Source organism: Puntigrus tetrazona, chromosome 1, assembly GCF_018831695.1.
Source record: "Puntigrus tetrazona isolate hp1 chromosome 1, ASM1883169v1, whole genome shotgun sequence".
NCBI lineage: Eukaryota > Metazoa > Chordata > Actinopteri > Cypriniformes > Cyprinidae > Puntigrus > Puntigrus tetrazona.
In genome coordinates, this window is record NC_056699.1 from 7,271,248 (window position 1) to 7,298,422 (window position 27,175).

At 36.1% G+C, this 27,175-nt stretch overlaps 1 protein-coding gene and 1 long non-coding RNA gene across 11 annotated transcripts in view; both read right to left on the reverse strand.

The window, feature by feature from the left end:
* dmd (dystrophin) overlaps positions 1-24,582 on the reverse strand; it is a 91,826-nt gene extending 67,244 nt beyond the window's left edge. For 3 of the 10 annotated variants that reach the window (XR_006250549.1, XM_043236031.1, XM_043236015.1), the window contains exons 1-15: positions 24,037-24,386; positions 13,334-13,395; positions 11,981-12,073; positions 11,107-11,184; positions 10,573-10,665; positions 8,795-8,967; positions 8,354-8,472; positions 7,265-7,443; positions 6,764-6,898; positions 4,170-4,361; positions 1,716-1,897; positions 1,452-1,602; positions 1,259-1,378; positions 360-461; positions 1-108 (exon numbers count right to left, since the gene is read on the reverse strand). Coding sequence is in view for 8 of the 10 variants with exons in the window: in XM_043236031.1 (XP_043091966.1) it covers positions 1-108; positions 360-461; positions 1,259-1,378; positions 1,452-1,602; positions 1,716-1,897; positions 4,170-4,361; positions 6,764-6,898; positions 7,265-7,443; positions 8,354-8,472; positions 8,795-8,967; positions 10,573-10,665; positions 11,107-11,184; positions 11,981-12,073; positions 13,334-13,395; positions 24,037-24,118 (1,869 nt within the window). In the remaining 2 variants the exon portion in view is untranslated. Of the gene's footprint in view, positions 109-359; positions 462-1,258; positions 1,379-1,451; positions 1,603-1,715; positions 1,898-4,169; positions 4,362-6,763; positions 6,899-7,264; positions 7,444-8,353; positions 8,473-8,794; positions 8,968-10,572; positions 10,666-11,106; positions 11,185-11,980; positions 12,074-13,333; positions 13,396-24,036; positions 24,440-24,531 lie in introns of those variants that run through there. The other 7 variants (XM_043236006.1, XR_006250550.1, XM_043236011.1 and 4 more) reach the window with 7 other exon arrangements.
* A 1,664-nt stretch (positions 24,583-26,246) lies between these two features.
* On the reverse strand, positions 26,247-26,898 carry LOC122341717. The gene is made up of 3 exons (XR_006250485.1): positions 26,858-26,898; positions 26,590-26,713; positions 26,247-26,388 (listed from the first exon to the last, which is right to left on the reverse strand). It is a non-coding gene; the product is annotated as an uncharacterized LOC122341717 (long non-coding RNA).
* Between the last annotated feature and the right edge of the window lie 277 nt (positions 26,899-27,175).

The following is a 27,175-nucleotide window of genomic DNA, read 5'->3' on the forward strand; positions in this document are numbered from 1 at the left end:
CGCGAGCTTCCTTAGGTTGGCGGCCACTTCATTTGGGTCATTTGTGCCGCTGCTTTGGATAGTCTGAACTAACTCCTCCTTCTGAGTCAGCCAAGAATCAAACAGCAGCTATAAAACAAGCACAGCGGATTAAAGGGAGATTGTGAGATGTGTTCTGCACTGCTGCTTTTCCTGTTTCTTTTGAGCACTGGTGATGTTATCGCGCTGACTCTCTTGAGAAAAGAGGTCTTCAAAACCTTTATGTTTCCCCAGACATGCTCTCATTATAGTCATTTAACAGGCAGGATTCAAAAGGCATTCTGAGAGCTGCTAAATGCATTGTAAAAGCTTTTTCGGCACGGTCTGGAAGGATTCAGTACCTGCTCCTCAGAGAAATGCTGCCAGCACAGCAGGATCTTTTGAAGAAGGATCCAACGCTCTTCGGTCCATTTGCAGATCGCTGCCCATCGTTCCCCAAGGTTCTGTGTAAGTAAAGTGGGGGTGTTATGGAAAACCGAATCAAGTAAACAAATCATTATACCACAGTTGGTACAAACAACGGGTCAGACCTTAGGGCAGTGGTTGTGGTTACAAAAGTCACATTTACACAGAGGATTATGGTTGTCAGGCCTGTATTTCTGTAATTAATGCAGTTCCATTCACACACATTTTGGTTATGTAAAATTTAAGAGTGGCAATCACATGAATCTTCGAACGGAGGGGCTAAACATATTCTTCTCTCTAATAAATGCAGGAATCTAATAAATGTGTGGCTGTCTGTGTGTTATTATGACGGGAACCATTCATCCAGCCGACTTCACACATTTTGGCATTTTTCTAACAAACAAATCACTCCCAAATCAGAAATTAGCAGCACAGTAATTGCTGACACAGTAAAGGGGCGGCTATTTAAATAAAAGAAGAACGAAACGTTTAATGAACTGTAATAAATAAACACGGCAAATAACGGATCACAAAAGAATTGCCTGTGAATTGTCAGTGATCTACGGTTCTGTGTATTGGCTGGCACTCCTTTTGGAAACAGGTGATGAAGATTTACCACTAATCAAAGAACTTTCTTTACTGAGGAGCTGCTCATGAATATATTGATGAATATTTCGCCCAGCCCTATGTCAAAATTGAAAAACGAATGCCAACCCACCAGGCCTATAAGTACCATGGGTATATACGGGTCATAGGTCAATAATAATTTTTTTTTTAAATGCCAAAAATCATTAGGATATTAAGTAAAAAGTAGTTTTCTAGTGACTAAATTTACCTGCAGTTTTTCCTCCAAGGCTGCAGTGGCGCCATCACCACTGTTCTCATCTACTACCACCACCATGTGAGTCAGAGAGTTCACTCGCACTTGCTCCAACTCCAGATCTTCCTGCAATAGCTGTAGGGACAATTATGTCTTTACTTATTTGTTTTTCATTTACCTATAAACCACCAAAAATGACAGTACATACCTTTTGCTCTTCAATTTGTCGCTTTATGTCATCAAGTTCAGGTCCTAAAGGCTGCACTCCCATTCTTTTAATTCGAGTTTCGGTTGTATCCAGCCAATCAGAGAGCTGCTTCAGCTGCTGGTGCTGCAGGTCCATCAAAACCTCATGAAGCCTAGAAATGTTCCAAAACATCAGTTATATGAGGGTTGTAAATAGCACTCTTCCTAAGAAGAGTGACAGGTTTATATTTCTGGCTAAAGGCTTATCATGCAAACATGTGACCACCTGCTCTGTTTCTCCATACTGGCCACACGCAGATGTTCCCAGCGAGAGTTGAGCAGATTCATCTGTTCCCGCACCTCCCTCTCTTCATCATCAGTCAGCTGCCCTCCAGACAATAACACACTTCCTGCTTTGAGAACTCGGCCCACGCTGCCCTGATGAGATGTTAACTCTACCATGTAGCCCTGGACAGACATATGATATGATGTTCATCAGTAAGATCTCTTTATTCTTTAAAATACAAACAAACAAAAAAAACAACAACAAATTGATCCAGTGACAGTAAATACTTTTACATTATTACAAAAGACGTACATTTCATATAAATGCTGTTCTTTTTAACTTTCAATTCATCACATATAAATATGCGTCACTGTTTCTACGAAAATATTAATCAGCATTATTTTTAACAGTAATAAGAAATGTTTCTTGAGCACCAAATGCATTTTTGAATGACTTCTGAAACATCAATGAAGAGTAGACAAATAAATCATCTTTGCCATCACAAGAATACATTAAAGTATGTTGAATTAGAAATATTAAAATATCATTATAATATTTTAGAACATTTATAGACTCCATTAAAAGACTTTTAATGACAAACATTTTAAAGACCCAACTTCTGAACATTTAAACACTAACAACATAATACAAAATCTTTAAAACCTTAAAAAAAACTGCATGCTTCCATCACAGCAGATCTTTTAATATAATAATAATAATAATAATAATAATAATAATAATAATAATAATAATAATAATAATAATTGAGAGTTCTCTTAACGTCTCTGTTTCTTTGCACTGTCATATAAATTAAAACAACTCTTTACATCTGTTTTCATCTTTAACAATTTCCTCAATGGGTTTTTTCAGTCATTATATCATGCCATTCTCTCAGTCATTTAATATCCCCAGATAACTTTTCAATTCACACCCACGCAAGGCACAGTTTGATCCTTTGACTCCCAGACCAACCATTCTAAAAGATGTTGGAATATGAAACTGAGGGGAAACACTTATAATTACCATCTGTCACGAGTGGAGAAATCCGATTTATTCAGAGACTGTAAACACGGGGGGCATACGAAGATCTGGGTTAATAATAACAGCCCACAACTTCTTGAACAATACATCAGCTCCACAACTTTAAGACAGCATCCTTCACCCTTAGGGTTCAAAGTTATTTTGAAGAAATTATTCACCTGTCCAAATTTAGAGCCATTCCTATACATCTCACACAAGTGTAAAACATCAATCTTATACTGACCAGATGTCAGATACTGAATAAACAACTGAAGAGCATTTCACTTTATACACAATAGTGTATAAGTATTCACAAAATTTGTGCAAAATACATGAAGAACAACATTGTAGTATCTACCAAAATAGTAGTCTTTTCTTCTTTTTAGACAAAATGAATGTATAACTGTTTCTTAGAATAATCTTAACTTTTTATTTGATAAAGCAATTGCTGAACAAAAGCTGTAAAAGGACAGTCTGGATATATGATTTCCTGTACGGCCTTTAACCTTGGCAAAGGTCATACCATAAGACTCTTAGCTTATGTAGGAATCTGAAACTGCCATATGGCAGCTAAAGCTCATGAAATCACAGCAAATACAGCTAGATTTAATAGCAATTCCTGGATCGCCTCTAAAGGGAATCTCTATAGTCTGCAAATGTTGAAAAGACATAGGAAATGACAACACTGTCTTGAAAAAAAATGTTTTTGCTCTCAACCAGAAATCTGACAGCTGTGCACTAGCCCTTATAACTGTATAAACTTATCAGCTCTGACATCATAATTAAGACATTAATGTTAATTCAAATAATATGTGGCACAACTTTAGAACGAGAGCGCCAATTTCATGCTTCTTTCTCTCTTTTAAACCTACCAATAAAAAGACAAGAAAACTGTTAAATGTAGAAACAAAACAACTTTATCACTTGTGCTTATAATGTATCAATTCAGCAGAGGCACTGCATTATTATGTGATAATTTGGTGTCAGTGACACAAAATGCTAGACACTAAAACTAAGCTAAACTGTACAGTCAACATTCACAATTAATTATAGCTAGTTTAGCCATGGCTTCCTCCTCACACACAGTTCACACTTTTAGCAGAAAAAAGTGAATCTTAATTAACTGTAAAAGTAAACAATCTTGGATGAATCGTTTAAAATACAAGATCAATAACTAATTAGAAAACAGAAAACAACTTTCATTTCATGCCAACCTTTCAACATTCAACCAAAATCCAGTTGTGCTTTTTAACAAGTAAGTTATTCAAACTTTAATCATTGTTCTAGTGGTACACAAAAAAAAATTTAAATTACTGTCGATTTTTTCAAACAATACCTCACCAGCTAAAAAAATATGACCCGAGGCCAGCAGAATCATCAACACACTCATCTACTTTCACCTCGAAAGCTTTAAAACACAAACTAGCATATTACCTCATGGGTGTGGAACTGCTCTTTGACTTCTTCGACAAAAGAGGAGATGGGTGGCTGTGCTTGCAAGCCGTCCTCCGCGGAGAGCAGCCAGGTCAGGACCTCCTCCAGGGCACTCTGGTAGCTTTCCAGCTCATTTAGCCCCTGTGGCAGGGGACTGGGGGACGGTCGCAGTTCATCGGGCTTGTCTGGAATCTGCAGGCAGATAGACAGGAGACGAATGGGTTAGATGATGTATGGATTTAAAAATAATACAAATATCGAGTTTTTTGTCATTAAATCAAGACTTGCCTAAAGAGCATATTGGCAATGAGGAGGTAGGACTGGCTGACTAATCATGGGTACACACGCGCGTCACTAAAGCCCCTAGAGTTCTGACTGTTTCATCCTCAAAAGCTGGGTGATCTTTAAAGTTAGCCTTCTAATTTTCTTTTCCTGCTTTGGGAAATACCCTCTGTCCTCCTATGTGCTTGAGTGAAATGCACTGGCTGACTGATAATATCAGGGTGTTTTCAGATTGAATTTGAAGATTGTGAGAGGCTTCTTGGTTTTGACTTATATTTTGTCACAAGGTATATTAGTGGTGCTTATGGTATTGCATATATTTCTACAAATTCGGTGTATAATTTGCAGTACCATTTGCGCCAGGGACAAAAAATCCTCGAATCACACAACTTGTTGAGAAGAAGTTTTTTAAAGCAACCTTTAGCCTACAGTTTTCTTCTGAACGACCGGCGAAAAAAATCCTATAGACTGACAGTAAAGAAGAGACTTGAGTCATATCTTGGGGACCAAAATATCTAGGGTGACTAACCACCCAGAAACTGCCCACAAAAAAATAAAACACTCAGAATACTTTCACAGCCACTCACAACACCCTAGTATTTATTCATATTTAGAAATTTTTAATGACCTTTTATTATAACAGTTAGCAGTTTATCAGAGAGAGAGAGAGAGAGAGAGAGAGAGAGAGATTTTTTTATTTACACATTTTTGTTTCAGCTCTATTTCCATCTCCAAATGTAAATTCAGTCTGGGCCACTTTAGTCAAATGTATATTTATATTTATGATGCATACAATTAGTGTTGGCAGTATGGTTCTGCTATGGGCAAAGTCCATGCGCCTGTCCATGAGTGGGGAGAGCAGCAAGTCAAACCCCACTGGGTTAACAGAACGGATCCAGTAATCATTCACATATATTACAGTTCACGGTTTATTATGAGTTTGTTGTAAACAGGGCAAAACACAAATAGAATTTACTGTAAAACTAAAAAAAACAAACAAACACAAAGCGATAGCAGAATATAACTGGTTCAAGCTGATGTGGGGATAGATGTGGCGTGCACCAGGCTGAATGAGGATTTAAATAGAGATTGTGATAGGTGTCAAAACTGGATTGGTACACATCAGGAACAGCTGACTGTCAGCTGAGGTAAGCTTGACTAATGTGGCCTTCCTGAACTAAAGCAATGCTCCATTTGTAATGGTTTTAGTTTAAGTTAAAAATAGCAACACTGTTTTCACAAGCACCACTCACATTTTCTTCTAAAAATGTAAAAATGTGGCAGTGTTCCATCAACTAGAAGTTGGTCAAAAAGAGATGCCTTATGTAGATAAAAGTAACACAAAATCTCAGGAACACACAATGTCATATATACAATCAGGGCTCTAGACTGCAATCATTTTTTGATTACGTGCGAGTTAAAATTTCACGCAGTCACACTGGTGCGAGTGCTTAATGTTCAGTTGTTTTGGTATCTGACTGGAACATGTTCCCTGTTAACCAATTAGGTTTGACTCATTTTAGTCCAGCTTGTTTGTCACTGTTTTTAGATCATCATCTGCGATGCTACCACAATAAAGACTGAACATGTGTGTATGGTTGCCAGATTTCTTCAAATAAGCAAACCACCGAGCATAAAGTGTATTCATGCAACAGTGAACTAAGTGCAGCTAATAGTGTACATACTGGTTTTTTTATGAAAATAAAAAGATGTTTTTAGTAAAGCTTTTATGTTTTATGAATACATTTCAGTCTCATCTTATTTTGTCAATGCATGCTGATATAGTAACAGTTGCTTACTGACCTTGTTATCGTTTCGTCTTCGTCTCGTCTTAATCATGAGAAAAAAAAGCTCAAATTTATATAATGATTCACATGCAAGGTCATTAATATGATTAAAAAAGTGACTACATTGTAAGTTGGTGTGAAAAGTTAAGAAAGTTAGTTGCACTAGTGCGACCAGTGGGAGGAATGAGTCTAGAGCCCTGACAATGAGTGATATTGAAATACTGCATAAAATAGATTATTACATTTTCCTTGAAAAATATGAGTGGGACTCACAATACTAGTTTTTGTGTGTTGCTGTGCAGATGGTAAGGTGTTCTGGACGGTTCCATCCTTAAAGAAAAAGTCTCCCTTCCTCACTGCAAATCTATGGAATTTTTTATGAATTTTGTTGTCTGCCAGGTCAATGTAATATATTTGGAAAAGCTTTTTTGAAGCAGGACACTGAAATCAGTCTCAGGTTGTTGTACACTAAAAACTACATTACCTGGTAACAATACGGAAAACCAGCAGTCAGCAATGACCAACCTGTGTGGTGAGAAGCTTCCTTTGCTGTTCAGGAGTCTTGACGTAGGCAGCTTGAGTGAAGGCATAGCTTTTGAATCGAGGCTTATAGGAGGGAGATGGGCTGCGGACACGACTCTGGGCCACACTGACTGTGATCTAAGAGATGACAAGACTGAAATAAGCAAACAAAAGCCACAGAGATGGATGGAAATACTGAGGAGAGTTGAGCGATGGAGCAATGAGCTGGATATGGCAGTGAGAAGGACGATGAGGACGTTGGAATGCAGAGAGGCAAAATTAGATCACAAATTACAAAACATAATTCAATGTCAGCTGGCAAAGTGTGTTGACGAGATGGAGGTGCATTCGACATCCTGAGAACCTCTGAAAACCTTTTTGAAACCAGAGAAGTCTCAGGCTTTCATATTAGACGTATGTGGCGCCAGAGCTAATGGGTCCATGCATTACGATTACTGCACACTTTCAGAACGGAGCGTGTCTGTGAGTGTGTGCTTCTCTGACCTGCTGGGAGTAACGCTGTTGGGTTTGAAAGAGGAAGTGCTCCTCCTTGGTTACTGTAGCTCGAGGGAGGGTCTCCACTTCTTGGATGGCCTCCATGCTCACACCATGAGGCAGCACTTGGAACAGGGAGGTGACGTACATAATGATGGATTTCTTATCTGGATGAGCTGTAGCAACATCTGCGATGGCGAAAAGATATGCCCATGAGTTAAGCAATGACTTAATGGACTTAATTAATCTAACTCCTAGAGGAGACATATGTGAGATTATTAGAGCCTTAGATGAATGTGAAAAGCATCCCTGCAAACATTGCTTTGTATTTGAATGTAGTATGTGTACTTCTAAGTTGAGGAATACAATTTTTAAAAGACGTCTCTTAGACTCTTAGACTCTTAGACCATGTCTGCATTTGTGACCATGGGCCACAAAACCAGTGTCAATTTCTCAAAATTGGGTTTTATACATAATTTGAAAGCAAAAAAAAATGTATTTTTGGTAATTGCGAAAAAATATACTCCAGTGACTTAAGACTTAAGGTTTCGTTATCCAGGGTCACATTTATTTGATCAAAAATACAGTAAAAATAGCAATATTGTAAAATAGTCTTAAAATTTAAAATAACTGCTTTCTATTTTAAAATGATATTTGATGGCAAAGCGCAATTTTCAGCATCAGTGTCACATGATCTTTCATTCTGACATGCTAAAACATTCTTATATGAAAACTTATTTTTATTAACTACATGACAAAAACCTTTGAATGACAGTGTTTATATAACTGTCATTTAAATGATATATCTATACATGTTCCTTATGGACTTATCCATAGGAAAGAAGCATCATGCATGTATTGTATATTAGATCGCTTTCCTTTGGATCTGTCCATAGAGAACCAGTCATAAGTGGTACAAGCTCATCTACGAGTTAAACCCCCATGGCATAAATTATGTGATGAAAGTCTGTTTTAGATGTTGATGTAACAAGACGTTTCCTCCCGTCCAAAGAACTGAACTTAAAAAGCCCTGTCTGTATTAGTCAGAAAAACTTCAAAGGCTAATATGAGCGAGAAGAAGAAAGGAGGAGGTCATACCCTCAGGGTCCAACAGTCGGTCGATGCCTAAACTCTTCTCCGCAACGTTAAAGGCGTGATCCAGTCTCTCAATGGCATTATCCTGTTGCTCCACCACACTCCAGTTAAAAAGCTCCGGCCTGGCAAAAAATAAAAAAAGACAAAGCAGATGATGTAATTAATATAGGATAGTTAATAACATAAATTATTTTCTGGGCACATGCTTGAAATGGCTAAAAGCAGATCGAAACAGCTGGTTCATTACCCAAATGAACTATACAGAAAAATAGAAAAACAATAAGCCATAATCAGCTTCAAAAATTGCTTTAGGCAAAGCCAGTATTCAGCCATGCAGTTTATGACCAATGAATATACGACATTCATTTTCAATTTCATTAGTCGTGAAACCAACGATTTCTGTGATTTTCAAAAAAAGCACCCAGAAATAACAACTCTACACACCTGTGGCTGTGAATGAGAGCATTGAAGGCAAAACCGTCCCCCCAGCTGCTGGAGAAGTTGACCACATTGATGTCTTTGTAGTTTTTAGTGGACTGCCTGACCCAACTTAATAGAATCTTTTCACTGTTTGTCTGCTGTAGGTCTGCCATGACATCTTTCATCACATCCTTAACCTGCACGGCAAAAGGACAGGATGTATACATATTTATCAGAACGGTGACAAATATAGCAACATGACCTCATAAATCTAATATTTACCGAGAGATTTTAATTAAAATTTAATTAACAGGACAAGCACAGCAAAAATCTGTGATAACACCCAGTACATGGTAAATATACTGTATGTACATGAGTAATATCTTCGCTGGATGCGTATCACCATCTTTGAAATGCCAAGAAGTAAACACCAGGTATAAGAATGTGGTAATATATTAAGTTTAGGTTTGGTATGAGTTTTGAAAGAAGCCCTTTATTTGTTCAGAAATAAAATCATTATTAGTAGAAATAGTATAGTATTACAATTTTTTCCGTATGAAATATATTTTATAATTTTTTAAATATGTATTTTAAAATGTAGTTTATTCCTGTAACAGCAAAGCAATAATTATTGGCTGTATGCACATTGACCAACATTTGATTTACAACCGCTGAAAATAGGTATTATACAACAGTCTGAAAATATATTGAAATATTTATTCCAATAGTCCACTTTAGTCATTCTACTAACAGCAAGTAACTACGCAACTACATGTCAACTAGCAGTCATTAGAGTATTAGTAGACTACTTAATAACTTTTAAAACTCTGTTCTGAAGCAAACTTTGGAAAAAGAATACAGGTACTGTATGTTCAATGCAGTTATTCTGACAGAAGGAAACAAGATGCATTTCTAGTTTCAACATTATTTGTTCTTCAGACATTCTTCTTTAAAAGAATTATCATATTTCTGCAAAGTGACCCACATTTGGCCTTTGACCACAGAAAAACCTTTTTCACCCCTCTCAACAAAATGGTGGATTACTCAGTAAATATTTAACCACAACATTTAATATTATGGCTTTCATTGCTATACATGTTTATCTGTCTTTAGAATAAATATTAGCGAAATTAGCGAAAAAAAGTGATTTGGTGCTCAATAAATATTTCTGATCATTAACAATATTTAAAACAGCTATTTCATAAATACTATGCTCAAAGGAACAGAAATTTATAAAATGGAAATATTTCCAATATTAAAAATGTCTACCATCAAGTGTAATGCATCCTTGATGAATAAAAATATGAACTTATTTTAAATAAATCTTAATGACATTTTATAAACATTTTAACAGTTTATAAAGATTTCCATTATGTAGCATTATAACACCATGGAACACTCAAAATATCTAGGAGTGTGATGTAAATTGCATGGTAAATCAATATGATAATTAATAATCAGTCACTTTTTAAATGAATCTCAATGCAGAAACGTTACTCAGTCTTAAATGCCCTTATTCCTTTAACCACAGCTGACATAAGCTGAAAGATGACGACATCGGTGGCTTTAAACATAAACCACAGTAGGACCACCTTATCAGATGAGCAGAAAAAAAAAAAAAAACACAGAGGGAACGAGTTCCTGTACAGATAAGCACATGACAGTCCACTACAAATGTGTTACATATAAAACCTTTGATAGGGGAACATAATGGATGATAAAGGTCCTTTAGTGGGGCTACTGTCCTTGAAGGCAAACCAGAAAGATTGTGGCTCTGATTTCACTGTATTGAACTCTCATACCTGCCAGTGGAGAATGATGCTCCAGATGAGCCCCAGGGTCAGTTTATGATTCCCATCTACAATGTCAGCTCCTCCAATGTTCACCAGCTCAACCTAGAAATTGCGAAAGTAAGATCCTTCATTGCACATAATGCGATCAGGATCATGCACCAAGTCAGTAAACGGGGGTCAGTTTTGATTATATGTTGACTTTAAACAAGACAAAGATTGGATACTCCAGCCACGTCATTTTTATATATCAGCAGTTTGATATTTGCAGGAAAATGATTTCAAGCAGACTGTTTAATTTGCCATCTTACTTGGCTTTTATTTGGTTCTTCAAGCACATATTCAAGCTGTCTGCTTGTTTCACTACATTTTATCAAGCAGCAAAAGCTTTTATGTCTGTGAAATGGATAAGTACCATTACCTTATCAAACTGGAAATTTTGCTTCTGCATAATTTTGTCTTGCATTTATTAAAAAAGCTCAACTGAAACATTGAAATTCCAAAAGCTGTGAACAGTAAAACAGCCAGTTGAACCAATTAACTCACATTGTTCTTCTGAAGGATCTGCAGGGCCCTGTTAACATTGTTGAGGGAGTGCACTCGAGTGAAACCACGTTCTTTAACCTGCAAATGGGGAATATACTGTATCAGAACTGAACTCTGAGCATCCATTGCAAATGAATTCAACCATTTATGCGCTCAGCCTTGTCCAAATGCTTTGAAACCATTTCTTTCCCCCTTGATAAAAATAGAACAATGAAAAGCGTCTCAGAATATCACCCCTCAGAGCCAATTACAGGGATAGTTCACCCAAATATAAAAATTCTGTCACCTTAATGAAAGGGTGGCCATTATGAGCAAAAACAGCCTTTATTATGGTAAAAAAATATGCACATAAATTGACTGTTAATTTAACCCCAAGCTATATATATATATATATATATATATATATATATATATATATATATATATATATATATATATATATATATATATATATATATATATATATATATATAAACTTAAAATAAAATATTAGGATTTTGGTTTGAGCCAAATTAAAGAAATCATATTTATGAATCTGACATCACTTATCTCGTTAACATGCCAAGGAATATTGATTGAGTGCAAATGTTACATTTTTATTTGATAGTAAAGAAAAAAAAAAGAATAACAAATTTAAAATATAAATTTGCATTTACCATTTTTTTTACATTTTGATAAGGATTTTTAAATCCGTCACGAATCCTTATTTAGCACTCATTGTAATTGCATTGAAAAGAGTACTACCATGACAATCCTCAAATTTTACTTTTGTATTCATGAATAAATAGTAATGAAAAGTGTAAATTTGGGGTGAACTACTCCTTTAAGGGCTCATTTCTTAATATGCATATTTTTAATTTAAAGATGGACCTACTATTTCATGACCAACCAGACCCTCCAGGAGTTCAAGAAGACGTCGGCCATCACACAGATCAGTGAAAAGGTCATCGATAGGCGATCTTCTTGTCTAAAGAACAAACAGAACGTATAAAGGCTCCTTCGTCTTTACTCAGTCCTTCATATACAGCATTGTACTTTATATGAAATCTTCCCAGTTTTTAAAAGTAGAGTATTTGAGGGTGTATATTATTAAAAATAAATACGAATGACAAGATGTAACCTTTAGTTTTGGAAGTTCTTTGAAAGGGAAAAAAAAAACATTCTCTAAGCTTTTTCCCCCACAGCTCAGCCACTTCTCTCTCAGTTTGAAGGACAAAGAACTGATGTCCTTCCTCTGTTAACATACTGTAAAAGGACGCTAACGGAGTTACAAAGAGAACACAAAAACCTCTGTTTTGAAACGTCTTACCTAGAAGCGCAAAACGTCAAACAAATATAAAGTAGACATTCAAGCATTCACCCTCACATCCTGACACAGATAAAGGTGAGTGACAAGAATTTGTGCGAGTGTCAATCTTAACTTTTAACCTCAAGATCAAGACTATGTGCAAGTGTAAATCTTAACTTTTAACCTTGATATCAAGCCTGTCTACCTTACATCTCATCCGCCCACCATGTAGTAGGTGGATGAATAGAATAGCAACATTTCAGTTTGTATACCTATAGCATGCTATTCCAGAATGCAACAACAGAAATCCATGAAGATTTCTCTGAAAATCGCAATTTAAAGATTGGCTTAACTGGTTAAACTAAACAGATTTTGCCCGATTAAGCATTTTTATCTGAAAAGGATAGTTCACCCAAACCATGTTTGGTTACCAAATTTCTTCAAAATATCTTTTTTCGTGTGTATAGCCACAACCTGTAAAATATTTAAAAGATATTTTCATCAAGCATCTACTGCAATGGGTCTATCGTTTCACTGCAAAAAATGATTTTAGACTAGACTAAATCAAAGCACTAGCTTAGACTTTTTGTCTTGTTTTCCTAACCTAAACCTAAATTAAATATATTTAAAAATTATGAAATCAACAATTCTTGCCTTGTTTTCAGAAAAGTCAAAATTCAGTTTTTGTTTTCTGTTTAAAATAAAATTATTTTGCTTACCTCACTGGCAGATTATTTTGCTTGTTTACTTGTTTTTCTGAAAACTAGACAATAATTTTTTACTCTTCTAGAATATCCTTTTTTTATTCTTAGAATTTCTAGATATTTTGTCTGGAAAATTTGCTAACCAAACAAATGACATTCCAGTTTGGATCGTCATCTTTGGGTGATTCAATGTTACCTCAACACATGATTTAAAAAAATACTCAACTTACGATACCTTAGCAAACTGTGAGTTTATCCATTTTGTGAAGGTTTTCTTTTGAACATCTTCTCTTTCATCTGAAAATGAGAGAAAACACTATCAATACTGTCCAGTTAAGGTTCAACAATTGAAGCTTCATTTCAAACGAAACAAAACCTATTATCAAACAAATCGTAGTCGCTTAATACCTTAAGAAATGTACAGCTTTACAGCTACATAACAGCATTTAAAATCATCAAAAAAACTAAGTGATTAAAAAAAGTAGCTACTGGCAAATAAGAATAAAGCTCACTGTGATCAATAGGACGTATTCACTCTGTTGTGGCATTTGATATAAGGAAGGTTAAATACAAAGAGACTATGAGCAAAAAGCCCCTGAAAGACCTGAGAATGGTTTGAGGGTATATACAGATCAATGGTCAGCTGGCATTCAAAAGAAGATTACTTCTAAGAGACCGAGGGTGTAGATCAGGCAACACAATGACTGAGTGGGGTGAAAAATTGATCAGAAAAGCCAAAGAACCTGCTTATTCCTATTCATTTCTAAAACACAGGATTCAGCTATATAAAACTGCAAACAAGCAATTGTAAGATCAAGAACCCAGCAACATTCGCAAAATTCCTCTTTTTGGTGTTGCCTCACTCAGACCAATAAAAACTACCGTTCATAAAATGCCAGAAAATCACTGTTGTATTCGTAAAGAGAGTGAAAGAAGCGCTGGGTGTTGGGAACATTAAAAATCAATCAGTACAAAGAACATTTAGCTTTCATATCACATTAAAAGCTTGTGTTGTTCCCCGCTCTAATATTCTCCAATTGCTTTGATTCGGATCTCTGTGCACTACCCTCTTGGCTTGCTTGAGTTTGAGATTGATTACAAAAGCGCAATTCTTATCTAGGGGCCCTGATGATATTAAAGCGAGAGTTCACGCCTATAATGAAAACTCTGTCATCTCTTCTCATCTTTGCATGGAGCACAAAAGGATTTATCTAGCAAAGGCGGTCCTTGTTCTCCATCCGCTTTCGCTGGAAAAGAGCAGCTTGAACGCTCTGCAAAATATCTCCTTTTGGGCTTCTTGCAAGAGACAAGTCATGCTGATTTTGCAGTAGTGTAGCGTTTGTGCGAAGTCCCTTTTTGCAACCATTCAGAAAAGCCTTGGAACTGTTAAGAAAGAGTAAGTATTGTTTTGATATTTCCTTGTGCACAAAAAGCACTGGGTGGTGAATCACAAGCTTTCCAGAGTCAGCGTGGATGACAGCATTTTCATGCATAATTGATTTGAAGCTTCCAGTTGTTTTTGCCACCATCGCAATAATCATCATGAAATGGGTAGTTTCAGTTCATTGTTCCCATTGGTCAGCCTACACTTCAGCTGACTGCATAATCACAGTAGCATGGCTCAGATTTGTTTCAAGCCTGACTGCACCATGTCATGCTTATAATCGCAATAACACACACTCTCACACGCTTTTGCTGTAATAATATGACAGAAGAGTAAACAGCACTGAAAAAGATTGAATCAGTTCCAAAGAACTAAAAATAGATTATTAGGTAGACTATAAAAATGTATTAAATATCAAATAATGCTGATTTAACAATATATTTTTTCAAATACATTTTCTTTCTACGAATTTGATTATCTATCTATTTAAATATTTACTTTTCCCCCTACTATTTTACGCATTTTTCTCAGAATTGTGAGAATATAAACTAGCACTTGTGACTTATTTTTTCCCCTCAGAATAGCCAGATTTTCTCTCACAATTTTGACATTTCCTCTCAGAATTACATCTCACAGTTCTCAGAATTACTATAAAAAGTCCAAACCGGTAGATAAAAAGGTCAGTAGTTTCTGCAGTCCCAGCAGATCGCATTTTAAGTTCCTGAAAGCCATTCCATCTCCATGTATCATGTCCTATGCTTATTTGAGCTCTTTACTGTAGAGAATGGTGACTTGTAAAGGCGTCTCAACACAAATCAAAACTATTCTTATCGTGGATCAATAATTTCTGGAGCAAATCAGATATGTCTTAATGTTCCATAATGCCAAAAGTCATTCCTTTACTTGATTACCACAATCCGCTTCAATTAGACTGTCAACCCCCTTGACAAAATGTGCAGAATACAGCAGCCCCGCACAAAGGAAAAGCTGATTACTCTAAGTCTTTTGCTGCAAAGGGAACCTTCACATTATCTTACAGTATTACTGATATTGATCTACAAAGCTCTAAATTAGCTGCTTTTAAAAGCTCAGGATTTGACAGGGAAATTATATTTCTGCCTTCTTCAGGTTTGGAAACACAACAGGGTAGACGACATCCAGCAGTGTCCCTTCACAAACTGAATATCGAATGCCTAAACTTTAAGACATAATTCATTACCACATTAATACGCTGTAATTTCTAAGAGAACCAAAAAAAAAAAGCATTTTAGTTATTCGGATGGCTCATTTGCTATTAAACAAAGACTAATCCGCAGCATAAAAGTGAAAACACCCCAAAAATACATTTCTGTCATTATATACTCAACCTTCCAAACCTTGCATGTCTGCATATGTTTTAACGCTAAAGCAAAATGCGTTTAGAAGTAAAAAAAACTATCATAAAAGTGATCCATATGACATGCCTGCTGTATTTCAAATTTTCTCAAGCCATACAATAACTGTTAGTGTTAGAAACAGCTGTGTCCAACGTTTATTTTCATTATATGGAAGAGAGCAGAAGGACATTCTGCTATAAATAACTCCTTTTGTGTTGCAAGGAAGAAAGAAACGGGTTTCAAAAGACTTGAGGGCGAGTAAATGATGACAGCATTTTTAAGTTCACTTAGATTGAACCAAATTAAACACATTTTAGGTTACCTGACATAACATCTTTCGCAGAGTGCTCTCAATGCATTACGGATTCATGCAAAAGAGCGTGAACAAAGATGTGTCAACAAAGCTGAAGGTCGATGTTTTGCAAAAGCAGAGATGTTAAACTCCTTGTGCGATGCCCTCCTGTCACAATATGCAATTGTAATCAACAGCCCATAATAGTTGTTTTTGCCCGGTTGCGACAATTATAATTTCTGAAACACCCTGATGAAAATGTTCTGAGATGAAAAGGAATTTAGCCTTGGCTCTTTAGGTGATAATAGCAAGTGTGTTTTAATAAATAGAATGCAAATGGATTAAGCATTATTGAAAACAAAGGTAATAAAACTCATACATTTGAAAATGTAATTGGACAAATTCATAAAATTGCTGGAAATTAATTGTGCAAATTTGCATTTTAAAAAAACAGAGTGTATATATATATATATATATATATATATATATATATATATATATATATATATATATATATATATATATATATATATATATATATATATATATATATATATACATATATATATATATATATATATATATATATATATATATATATATATACACATATATATGCATATGCATCTACACACACACAATAAGACATATACATGTTATATATATAATGTATATATAAGTGTATAGAGAGTGAGAGAAAGTGGGAGAAAATAAATATCTCAGCAGTAGTGGTGTCCATAACCACTTTGGCAACCAGGATGATGAATGATTAACCCAAGTTATCTTTATTCTAATTTAGAGGTGGGGGTCACTAATGCTTTATTTTAGGAAACCCCGCTCTAATCGGGGTTAGAAACACTTTTACATCATCAACCCCCGTCGTGTGCTGCCAAATGCTGGTGCTAGAATGTTCAGAGCTAACAAAAATATGCTCCAAGGATGTTTTTATAATATTCCCATTAAGTTTTGAAACATTCTTACCAAATTCTTTGAAAGTAAAACTAAGAAATAAAATTTAAAAAAGTTACACAACCATCCGACTAAACTGATACAAAAAAACATTCCACAAATGACGTATAAAAAATATTTTGTGCTGCTGTTTTGAGAACATTATTAGGACCAGGGGCCAGCAACATAAACTTAGCCTCTATGTCAAGACAGTTTCTTTGACAATTAGCAGTTAGCCAAAGGGGAATCAGTCTTACTTTTGGATTCAGCTCAGACAAATTTACATTTTTGTGCAATTTAATACCAAAAAACTAAAATGATGGCCAGTCTTACAGAAAAACAAATAACTGACTAACTTTTAAGACTACTCTTAACCTGCCCCAGATTACACAGAACAAACATTTTGTTAATGTAACTGGAAGAATATTTGCTCAAAACTTAGTGAGCCTTGCTAGAACGTTAGCCAAAGTTCTGAGAATGTTTCCTGTTAGCTGACTTGATGTTTAGCACCCTATCACATGCCTCAAAATCATATGCTTAATAAAAAAAAAAAAGTCAAATCAAGAAACTTGTTAATTAGAGTGAAAAATAGACTTTAGGATTTATAAGTGCATTCAGAAAAAAAAGGCTAATATAAAGATGCACAATGCTAGAGCCTTCAAACGGGTCATGTGCTGTATAAATCCGAATCAAGGACGCTTATACACAAATATTCAAATAAGAATGTTAAATCAGCGTGTACAGTTTGGGGAAGGTTACTTTGGAAACGTAATGCGTTACAGATTGCAAGTTACCCTAGCTTATTTAAAATGTAATAAGTGGTGTAAATATTTCAATTATTTATGAATGCATCTGATTACATTAGATTTCACGAGCAGAGACCACGCCGCAACTGAAGACGTAAATAAGAGTTTATTGTTCAGAATATTAGGAAGGAGTTGGAAGAGGATGAAAAGGATAGGAGATAGGATAGAAAACAGGAGCCAGGTTGATCGGGCCTCTAGAATTAATGGCCTAGAGACTCAGAGTGGGGGGATCGTCTTATTAGTATATTTAGGCCAGACAATTAGGACCCCACGATGCAACCTGAAAAGATTTAGGATAGCCGATTTGATTAAAAGGGGAGGGAAGGGTGGGTTCGAGAGACAAACACTGCAGTATGAGGTGGCCCTATGTAAGAAGGAATCAGGAAGTGAGGTGATTGGTGGGGGTGTGGCGTGGCCATTCAGCTGTCTAAATCTTCATTACGTTTCTAAATTACTAATAAATGTTTTCAACCGTTAATCATTTCCATACATTTAAACCATGCAGGGCTAACATTACGGTATTACTGTTGAAATATAAACTATATAAAATCAGACTTTAGCACATCTTTCAACTTGAGAATATTCTTAGGATGAAAACTAATTTAAAATCATAAGAAGAAAGTTTCATTGCTATAATACTCTTTTTTTTTTTATCAAATATTTGCAGAATACTGGCATAACAATGCCTTGATAAAAAGAGTTCATAACAGTTCATTTTACAAAATAAGCATATAAACCCAAATAAACTAGTCACTGAATAATCATGTGTCCTAAACTCCTGAAACATAGGCGCCTCATATTTTTAGCACAATCAGTGAAATTTGGCAAATTAAATCTGTGTGAAAATATTCAGATGTAACCCCGTTGGTAATTGTTACTGTAATTTAACAACGTGTTTTCTCAGTAACTGTAACAAATTACAACTACATGTATTTTGTAATTAAATTACGTAAAAGGTTACACGTAACTAGTTAATCCCAAACACTGATAATGTGTAAATCCGTTTATGAAACTCCCCCAGGATTAATTGGAAATCCCATGTAAAGTATGGGAAGTGAAACGTAAAAACAAGATAACCCAGGATTCCTTTACTATGGATTTGACCCAAGGTTAAACAGTTAAAGATCCCAAGACTCTACAAATCAACAAGCACTCTTGCAATGCAGATCATTTAATAAAAAATTATGAGACCGTAATAATGCAGCCTATAAATGCGTGCATGTATATTTTTGTTATTCATTTATCATAAACTCGAAAGCTTTCAGTTTACCAGTAGATGTTGAGAGATCAAAAAAAATAGCATCATACGGCTGTGTAAATTGGAATGATTGGAAGACCAGAACTAGAAGGAATAATAAAGTATATAAAATAAATAAATAACCCTATAGAGCCTGGTCTGGCAGACAGAATAATGTGTGCAGACAGACAGGAGAATGAAAGCATTGCTTGCCATTGATCGGAGGCGTGACTCCAGGCAGGTGGCAGCTGCTGCTGGATTATATCCGCCCTTGTGCAAATAGGACAAAGACGCTGGACGCACACACCTGCTTTTAGCCGCCTAATCTCAGCACACACATCCGAGGCAAGACGGTATTCACAGATTACAGCCATACGTTTTCCACCCCAGCCACCTCTCAATTTACAAGCGCGAGCCCAAATGTTTCGATGAACAGCGCGTGTGATCGAACTGCGTGTAGTTGAAACGGCGGCGACTACCACCAAACTTTCTCTCGCATTCGTCTATAAAATCACGACCGATTACAAAGTGCGCACATTTAGCCATCCACCAGCAACGCGTGCGAGAAACAACAGCGAAAGACACCCGCGCACGCGTAATTAACAACAAAACAACATTTTCCTGCGCGCGAGAACAGATCCCGTTATAGATAAGACGCACCCGGCTGGAGGATCTATTGTTAAATCTGGTTAAACCTTACGTGACACGCCGCGATAAAAGCCGTCAACAGCCGAACAGTCACCTCACACTGGAAGAGTATTTCAGCATGATGATTCAGTCTTACCTAAATGAGCATTTTACACCATAACAAACGCAACTATTTCCTCCGTAATGGGTTTTGGAGTCGCAGGCAGCCGCGTTTGTGGCGTGTGTCCGTTACCTGTGTGTATAAACACAGCGAGCGCAGTTTGATTATCCGGTTTCCTTGCTGTTAAACAGACTCGTCCATGCCTAAAGCCGAAGATGATTTGGTGAAGGAACTGTGGGTGGACACTTTGCCGCTTTATTTTCTCGTACTCCCTCACTTGGGTGCAGTTATAGCTCTGCTGTGATCCGCTGATACCGGCAGGTGTAACGGTGTCCTGGCATGCGGGCTGATTGACTACAGCTCTGTCTAACGGGCAACGATAGTAGCCACCAGAGAGGGATCGATATCACGCGGATACAATGAACAACTTTATTAAACTTGTTTGTGCTAGAATGTAGGCTAATTACTTACGTAAGCAGGGTGCCGATAATAATGACTGCGTTTCGATTTGAGCTCCTTGCGTTTCCCTAAACAAGAAAGTTGAGTTAGCCCGCTCACATATTCATTCGGTAAATAGACGCACGCGAACAGAAATCGCGGTAACCATAGCAACAGCATGGACCGCGTAACGTCAATATAAAACACCGTCGTTATTTATCATAGGCTATTTATTTAGGCCGTATTGAGTATTTGTTAAAATATACTTTTAAAACATTAGGAGTTCGTTTCAAAATCTTTCAGGAAAGATGGCGTGCGTTGACGGTTGGCGTGCAAAGGGCGCCAAAATAATTTCGCCTGCAGAGGACGAACCTCAAGTGTTAGCTCGCTCAAATTTTCTTTTTAAAATCCTTGAAAAAGAACCGTGAAAGTCATTGTACCCAATTATCACACCGAATAATGCGTAATTAGTATGAAATTATTTTTCTGGAGCCTTTAATTACAAGTTGGACATTTCGAAAATAAACCGCACTGTTAAAAGAGACGCCGTTTACTGGTGTCCGTTCTCATCTGTAATGTGCCCGGGGTCTATTAAAAATGGATGAATTCAATACAGTGGTCTAAAATGGGCCATTTCATGTTTTTGTGCAGCTGGTGGCACATCTCACATAAAATCACGAGACTCCGAACATCACCATGCCATCTGTACATCTGCCAGAGAAATCCTAAATAAATAAAAGTCCCTGCTTTTAATCCATTCTAGTGAGATTTAAAAAAAGAAATGATCCCACTGCCCAGTGAAGAGAATTATTTCCATGTCTCTTCGAAGGGCACAGTGTTGTGGCACTGAAAAAAAAAAAATCCTGCAAAACATAACCTAACCATATTTGCTCCAGAAAATATCTATATTATTATCTCATCAGTAGGTTCTTTCTCCTAATGTAATACATTTGCATTGTATATTGCTCTGCCAAATAACCACTTGCTATTGAGGTAAACAGAAGCAAATAGAAGTTGCAGCAAACTTGAATCAGACAAGTACAACAATAACATTGAAAAAACAGGCTTCCGTCTTTTAAAAAGATCTCGGTTAAACATTTATTCACGCATCAAAACGTGTCTGCTATGCTGCTTATTTACAGGCCATATATGTACTGTATTTACATTTAATGTAGGCTACTAGTTATTTGAATTTTTAAAATGCCAACCAGGGGTGGAGATCTCATTTCAATATCATTTTTCTTCACCCCTGATGCCAGCCACTGCTTATTTGATGAATAACTGAAGTAAAGAGCGAAATGGCAAATGTCACAAAAGCCTCCAGGGCTTTGAAACACACCCTGATAGAGAGCAGTAAACACCTAAAGTTCCAAAAGTATTTTAGTTCAAAACTTCAGCATTCATATCTGTTCACTCCACATCGTAATATGAGAAGATACTGGAGAAACCCTTGGGGATTCCTCAGAATGCCACCCACAGTGGCAGTCAAACGGGTTTAACGCAAAAAATAATACTCGTTTGGTATCTATAATCCTCAAGTATCAATGAAAAGTAGGGAAAAAAGTCATTTACTCCTAGATTTAATTAAAAATAGTTTCTCAATAATCCCATCATAAAGTAAAACACTTTGCACTTAAAATGCAGACATATCTCGAGAATACAATACTTGAGGCATCTTTTTTTTGTAGGGTATGCTCTTTTGGTTATGTAATAAAAAAATGCTCAGAGGTCTCCAGTGACTGAGATTGCTAAGAGAGATGTTCAAGAGATCTGAATGATGTTTTCAGCAGAACTTGCTCAATACTGCCTTACAGTGGCTGCTCATACAGAATTATATCTCCTACAGTGTGTGTGTGTGTGTGTGTGTGTGTATATATATATATATATATATATATATATATATATATATATATATATATATATATTCCCATTAAAGCCAAAAATAGAAACACCAGCACTATTGACTGTCCCTAGGAAAGGCCCAAGAAAAAGGCTGATAACAAACCCTCCCCACAAGATAAAAACAAGCTTATTATTATAATTTCACAGTAATATATGATTATGTAAAAGGCTTAAATATCAACATTTTGACAGCTGGCATAAAACAGTTTATACTCTTTGATAAAATGTGCTCTCTGGAGTATGTGAAGCAGAAAGCATAGTTATTTCGAGAATTTCTTAAAGTCAGAAGGTTCTATGGCAGATGTCAACATGTCAGTCACTCCAGCATTTACCACAAAACAGAATGGATACCATGAGCAGAAGATAGAGTTGCAACCTCAAATTGTCCCAGGAGTCAAACTGTCTCGTCCAACTGTAAAAATGCCACTGAATACCAGGAGCCTCAGAAGGGTTCGGTGACGCATTTAAAAAGAGATATTAACATAAACAAAATAAATAAAGAAGTCGTCCAATGAGGAACAAATACGACTTTACAGCCAGAAAGAACTTCAAGTTCCACAAAGAACGTTTTGAGTGAATAATAATAAAAAAAAAGAAATCTGAAAAATCAGAAGACTGTTAATAATATGAATAAGCAACTGTATTTTTGGTATAATAAAATTTTTTATAATTAATAAAAAAAAAAATAGCAAACATGAAAAATCCTCCAAACATATTTCTTCATGAGAGTTTGTAAATTTCTCTACATCACAAGCATAAATAAATAAAGTCATTCTTTCATCACACAAAGTATAGTATTTATGTCTTTGGGGTGATTTTAGGGTGAAGTAGACATACGATTCACACTGTCTAGAAAACTGTTTATATAGCGGTGCTTTAAAGAAATCATACATTTTGTAGAAGCCATCTGTAGAACCAAAAATGGTTTCCATTTCCAAAGAACCATACAGCCGAACAATGAACAAAAGTGAAAATTGCTTTTCGATAAAAGTTGTGTTTTTTTGCTAAACCCAAAAGCCATTAAATTACCAGTGTATGGCACGATTTAGGACAGATAACAGATGTCCTCTATTAAAGCTCTGTTCTCAGAGATTTACTGTACTGTTTGTGTCCTCTGGCTGATCATCAGGCCGTTCACTCATTTGCCCACTTTCTCCTAAATTTTACTGTGCTGATCATAAACACACTCGCACGGAAAACACAAGAGAAAGTGTCTTCTGCCAGCAAAACAACACGCAGCCAACAACAACATGGCTAAATCTCCAACAAGGAACTCTGAAACCCAACACCAGGCAGCTGCAACTATTTCAAGCTCTTTAAGACCTGTCCTATTTCCACCAGAGAGCATTTATAGATCACTCATGATCCCTACTGAATACAGCATGACAGTGATGGAAAAAAATAGATGTGAACTCATTCAGGGTGGAGCATAGGCCAGAAATTAGATTTCAAGTCGGATTGCTTAACACGTAATAGTAAATGTCTGATTTAAGTAACGAAATGGACGCGGGATGAAACGTGACAATATCATGCAGCAAAATAGATATTCAACAAGACATACGATGCCGTAAAAATCTATTAAAGTTTTCATATTACTTTGAATTTGGCTAGATGTGCAGTAAAAGTCACAATGCGTGTAAATATGAAGAAATCGAATTAAATAAGATCACATCTGAATCGGAATTATGTTTACGTAAAAAAAATAACTATTTTAGGCATGCTATTTTAGTACTCGGTGAACATATTGAAATTTGTGTACAAGATGTAAGGCTTCCACATAACTTAAGTAAATCATAATTTCTCCTACCTGATCGAGTTTTGATAATTTCTCCGAATTCATCCTCAAAACCTTCCTCCCATTGGTCCTGTTGGCTCCCTGCTTCGGCCATGACACAAGATCCAAACTGCCGTCGAATCCTTTAATCCTGTAGTTTTCTAAACAGAAAAAGGAAGGAGACACCAAGACCCCACCGATGACGGGAATCGCTGCCCTGCGAACAAACTGAAGCTCAAATGCGGTACTGAATTTTTGTGAATGACACCGGGACGAGACTGTGTCTGTGGACTGTTATGATAGGGGGAAACGAGCTGTCAAGGCATCCAGAGAAGCAGAGACAGGTGGCAAATTCTACTCGCCTTAAAATAGAGAGCCGTTATGAAGGCCTGCTTCATTTCACTCTCACACACAAAAACTGGGTTTTCTAACTGCAAAGGATCGGTCACCGTGCCATTTGACAACAAATGACCAATAAATGGTCTTGGACAAAAACTCAACTTCACAATTTTATCAAGCGTGACTTACAGTACACTTGTTATAGCCACGGTCCCTCCGGAGCAATGGGAGGTTAAGTGTCTTGCCCAAAGGCTCAATGGTTATAGCTCATAGATTGCTCCCTGCGGGGTTCGAATCTCTGTATCTTTAGTTACACGTCCAGACTTTTAACCCCTGCGTGACTCCACCTTCTAAAACCTTAAAACTTAAATGTCTATTCAGTCCAAAACAACAACAACAATATAGTAAAAACTGTTATATTGTGAAATAATATTACAAAAAATAGTGATTCTAATATATTTTAAAAGTGAATTAATTCCTGTTGTGGCGAAGCTGAATTTTCAGCATCATTAGTCTTCAGTGTCACATGAACCTTGAAAAAAGCAATACATTTTTTAGGACTCTTAGATGAACAGAAAGTCTATACTGTTACTGTATATATATATATATATATATATATATATATATATATATATATATATATATATATATATATATATATATATATATATATATATATATATATATATATATATATATATATATATATATATATATATATATATGTACACACACACACACACACACATACACACTACATGTTCAAACATCAAGCCAACAACAAATCTTAAATTTACATAATTTTCCTGCTCGTGTGGCCTAGGCAATGAATTATTTTCCTTTGAAATAACACACATGGATATAATCATGCATAAAAAGACCAGGAGTCAGCATCAAGCTTAGAAATACTCTGGGAGGCCTTTTTTCAATATACAAGGCGTAGTGGACTCATCAATATGTACATCCATATGGGATCTGCCTCAGCTAAAAAAAAAATCACTCTGGGTTCCATCTAGTGAGATGGCAAGATCATTTGAGAAATGTAAATAAAATTCAATTCTGCTTGATTTCTGTAATGGCATGGGGAGTGTAAACAAGTAAATAGAATTCACTGACATGATATCAGTAAAATATCTAATCAAGGAGGAATAAGGCTTTATAGCAGTGCGCTTTGTCATTTAGTTAATGGAAATTCAAAAAAAAAAAAAAACCTGTCTGACTCTTATGACTTTGGAATTGTTTGTCTTTTGAAGGTCTTTTCAGGGAACAAATAAATGTAATAAACAAAAACAATCTGTTGCTTGCTCGTGAAAGCAGCAAACACAGATTCATTAACATAAGAGCAATATAGCTCTAAGTCTGTAAACATGTTTTGACATCCACTGGATGTTTTAAGTGACTGAAGAGAAGAGGAAAACAAAAATATCAAAAAATTGGATTAACAAGCTGTATACCTGCAACAGCACATCTTTCAATAAACCCAGACTGCGGGCATTGCATCAAAATCACAATATCAATATTTGGGCTTAAAAACCGCCAAACAAGTAGAGTGCATGCATATGAAAACCTAATACTAAAACCATTCTTAAAGATCTCCGCTTTTAGAATCCAATTCTGCCTTTGCAAACAGTCTAAAAGCGCATTCATTATCCAAATAATAAAATAATAATAATAATTAATATAAGATGCATTCGGAAGTTCCGAGTCTTTCTAAAAGACCCAAAGCACCATAAAAGTAGTCCATTGAGTATGTAATATCGCAATAGAAAAACTGTTTGCTAATAGCTTTTTATCTACATACAGGCCTTTAAATACAGTCCACTGTGCCCTTTTAGGTCAAGTGCTTTTATTAACATCTCTGTAATTGCAGGGGACATTCTTTTATGATGTAAATCACTGAATGATGTCAGCTGTGACGTGGTAATAAGCACCGTCCCTGTCAACCATAGCCAACTAGATTCCTCTTCATCCTCCATTTCCTGGACTGCGTCCAGATAGCATCACGATCAGAGTGCTGATAGTTTCTGCTGTAAAATCACACTAATGCTGCGGGACAAATGACACGAACGGAGTAATTAAAGATCACTGAAGCACAGCTTACATTTTCAGTTTTTAGAGCCTTAACCTGATATGTAAATGGACTGTTTCATAGCATTATAGATTTGTTTTGTTCTATATGACTATAATGCACTCTAACCTCGGTTGCATCAACAAGACAAAAATAGACAGGGTATTATATAAAGTTACCTTCGCAAGGAGTCAGCAATACATCATTCTCACTCGTACCCGAGCAAATGATGTGGAACAACTGCCAGTCAAAGTCCGCATGTCGGTTTTCGGTGCTGCAAAGACTTGCTTCAGAAGGAGGATTCTGCAAACATGGTCAAGTAATAATGGTATTAACATCGCGCGTGTACAATACACTCTCACAAGTGTAGCTCACCCATCGGGTTTTCCAAAATGAGTTCGTTTCAGAACAGATTTGGAGAAATGTAGCACTATATCGCTTGCTCACCTATGCGTGCTCTGCAGTGAATGAGGGCCGTTATATATTTGGACACACGCACATTTTTTTCTTTTTTTTAGCTGTTGACCAAAGCAAATTCCAGTTACAGATTTATAATGAATATAGAGCATGTTCTGATCATTAATTTAAATGGGGGGAGGGGTCTGCAAATGATGTAATCGTTCAAAGTTATGTTATTCTGCATGCATGAAGTTTTTCTTTTCCCATTTGACAGGGATTTTTCAGGTTACTAAAAAGTTTCTGTTAGTGCTTTCAGTTCGTTCATGTAAAAATATGGCATGCAGTTCCTTTAAACAATGCTATTAG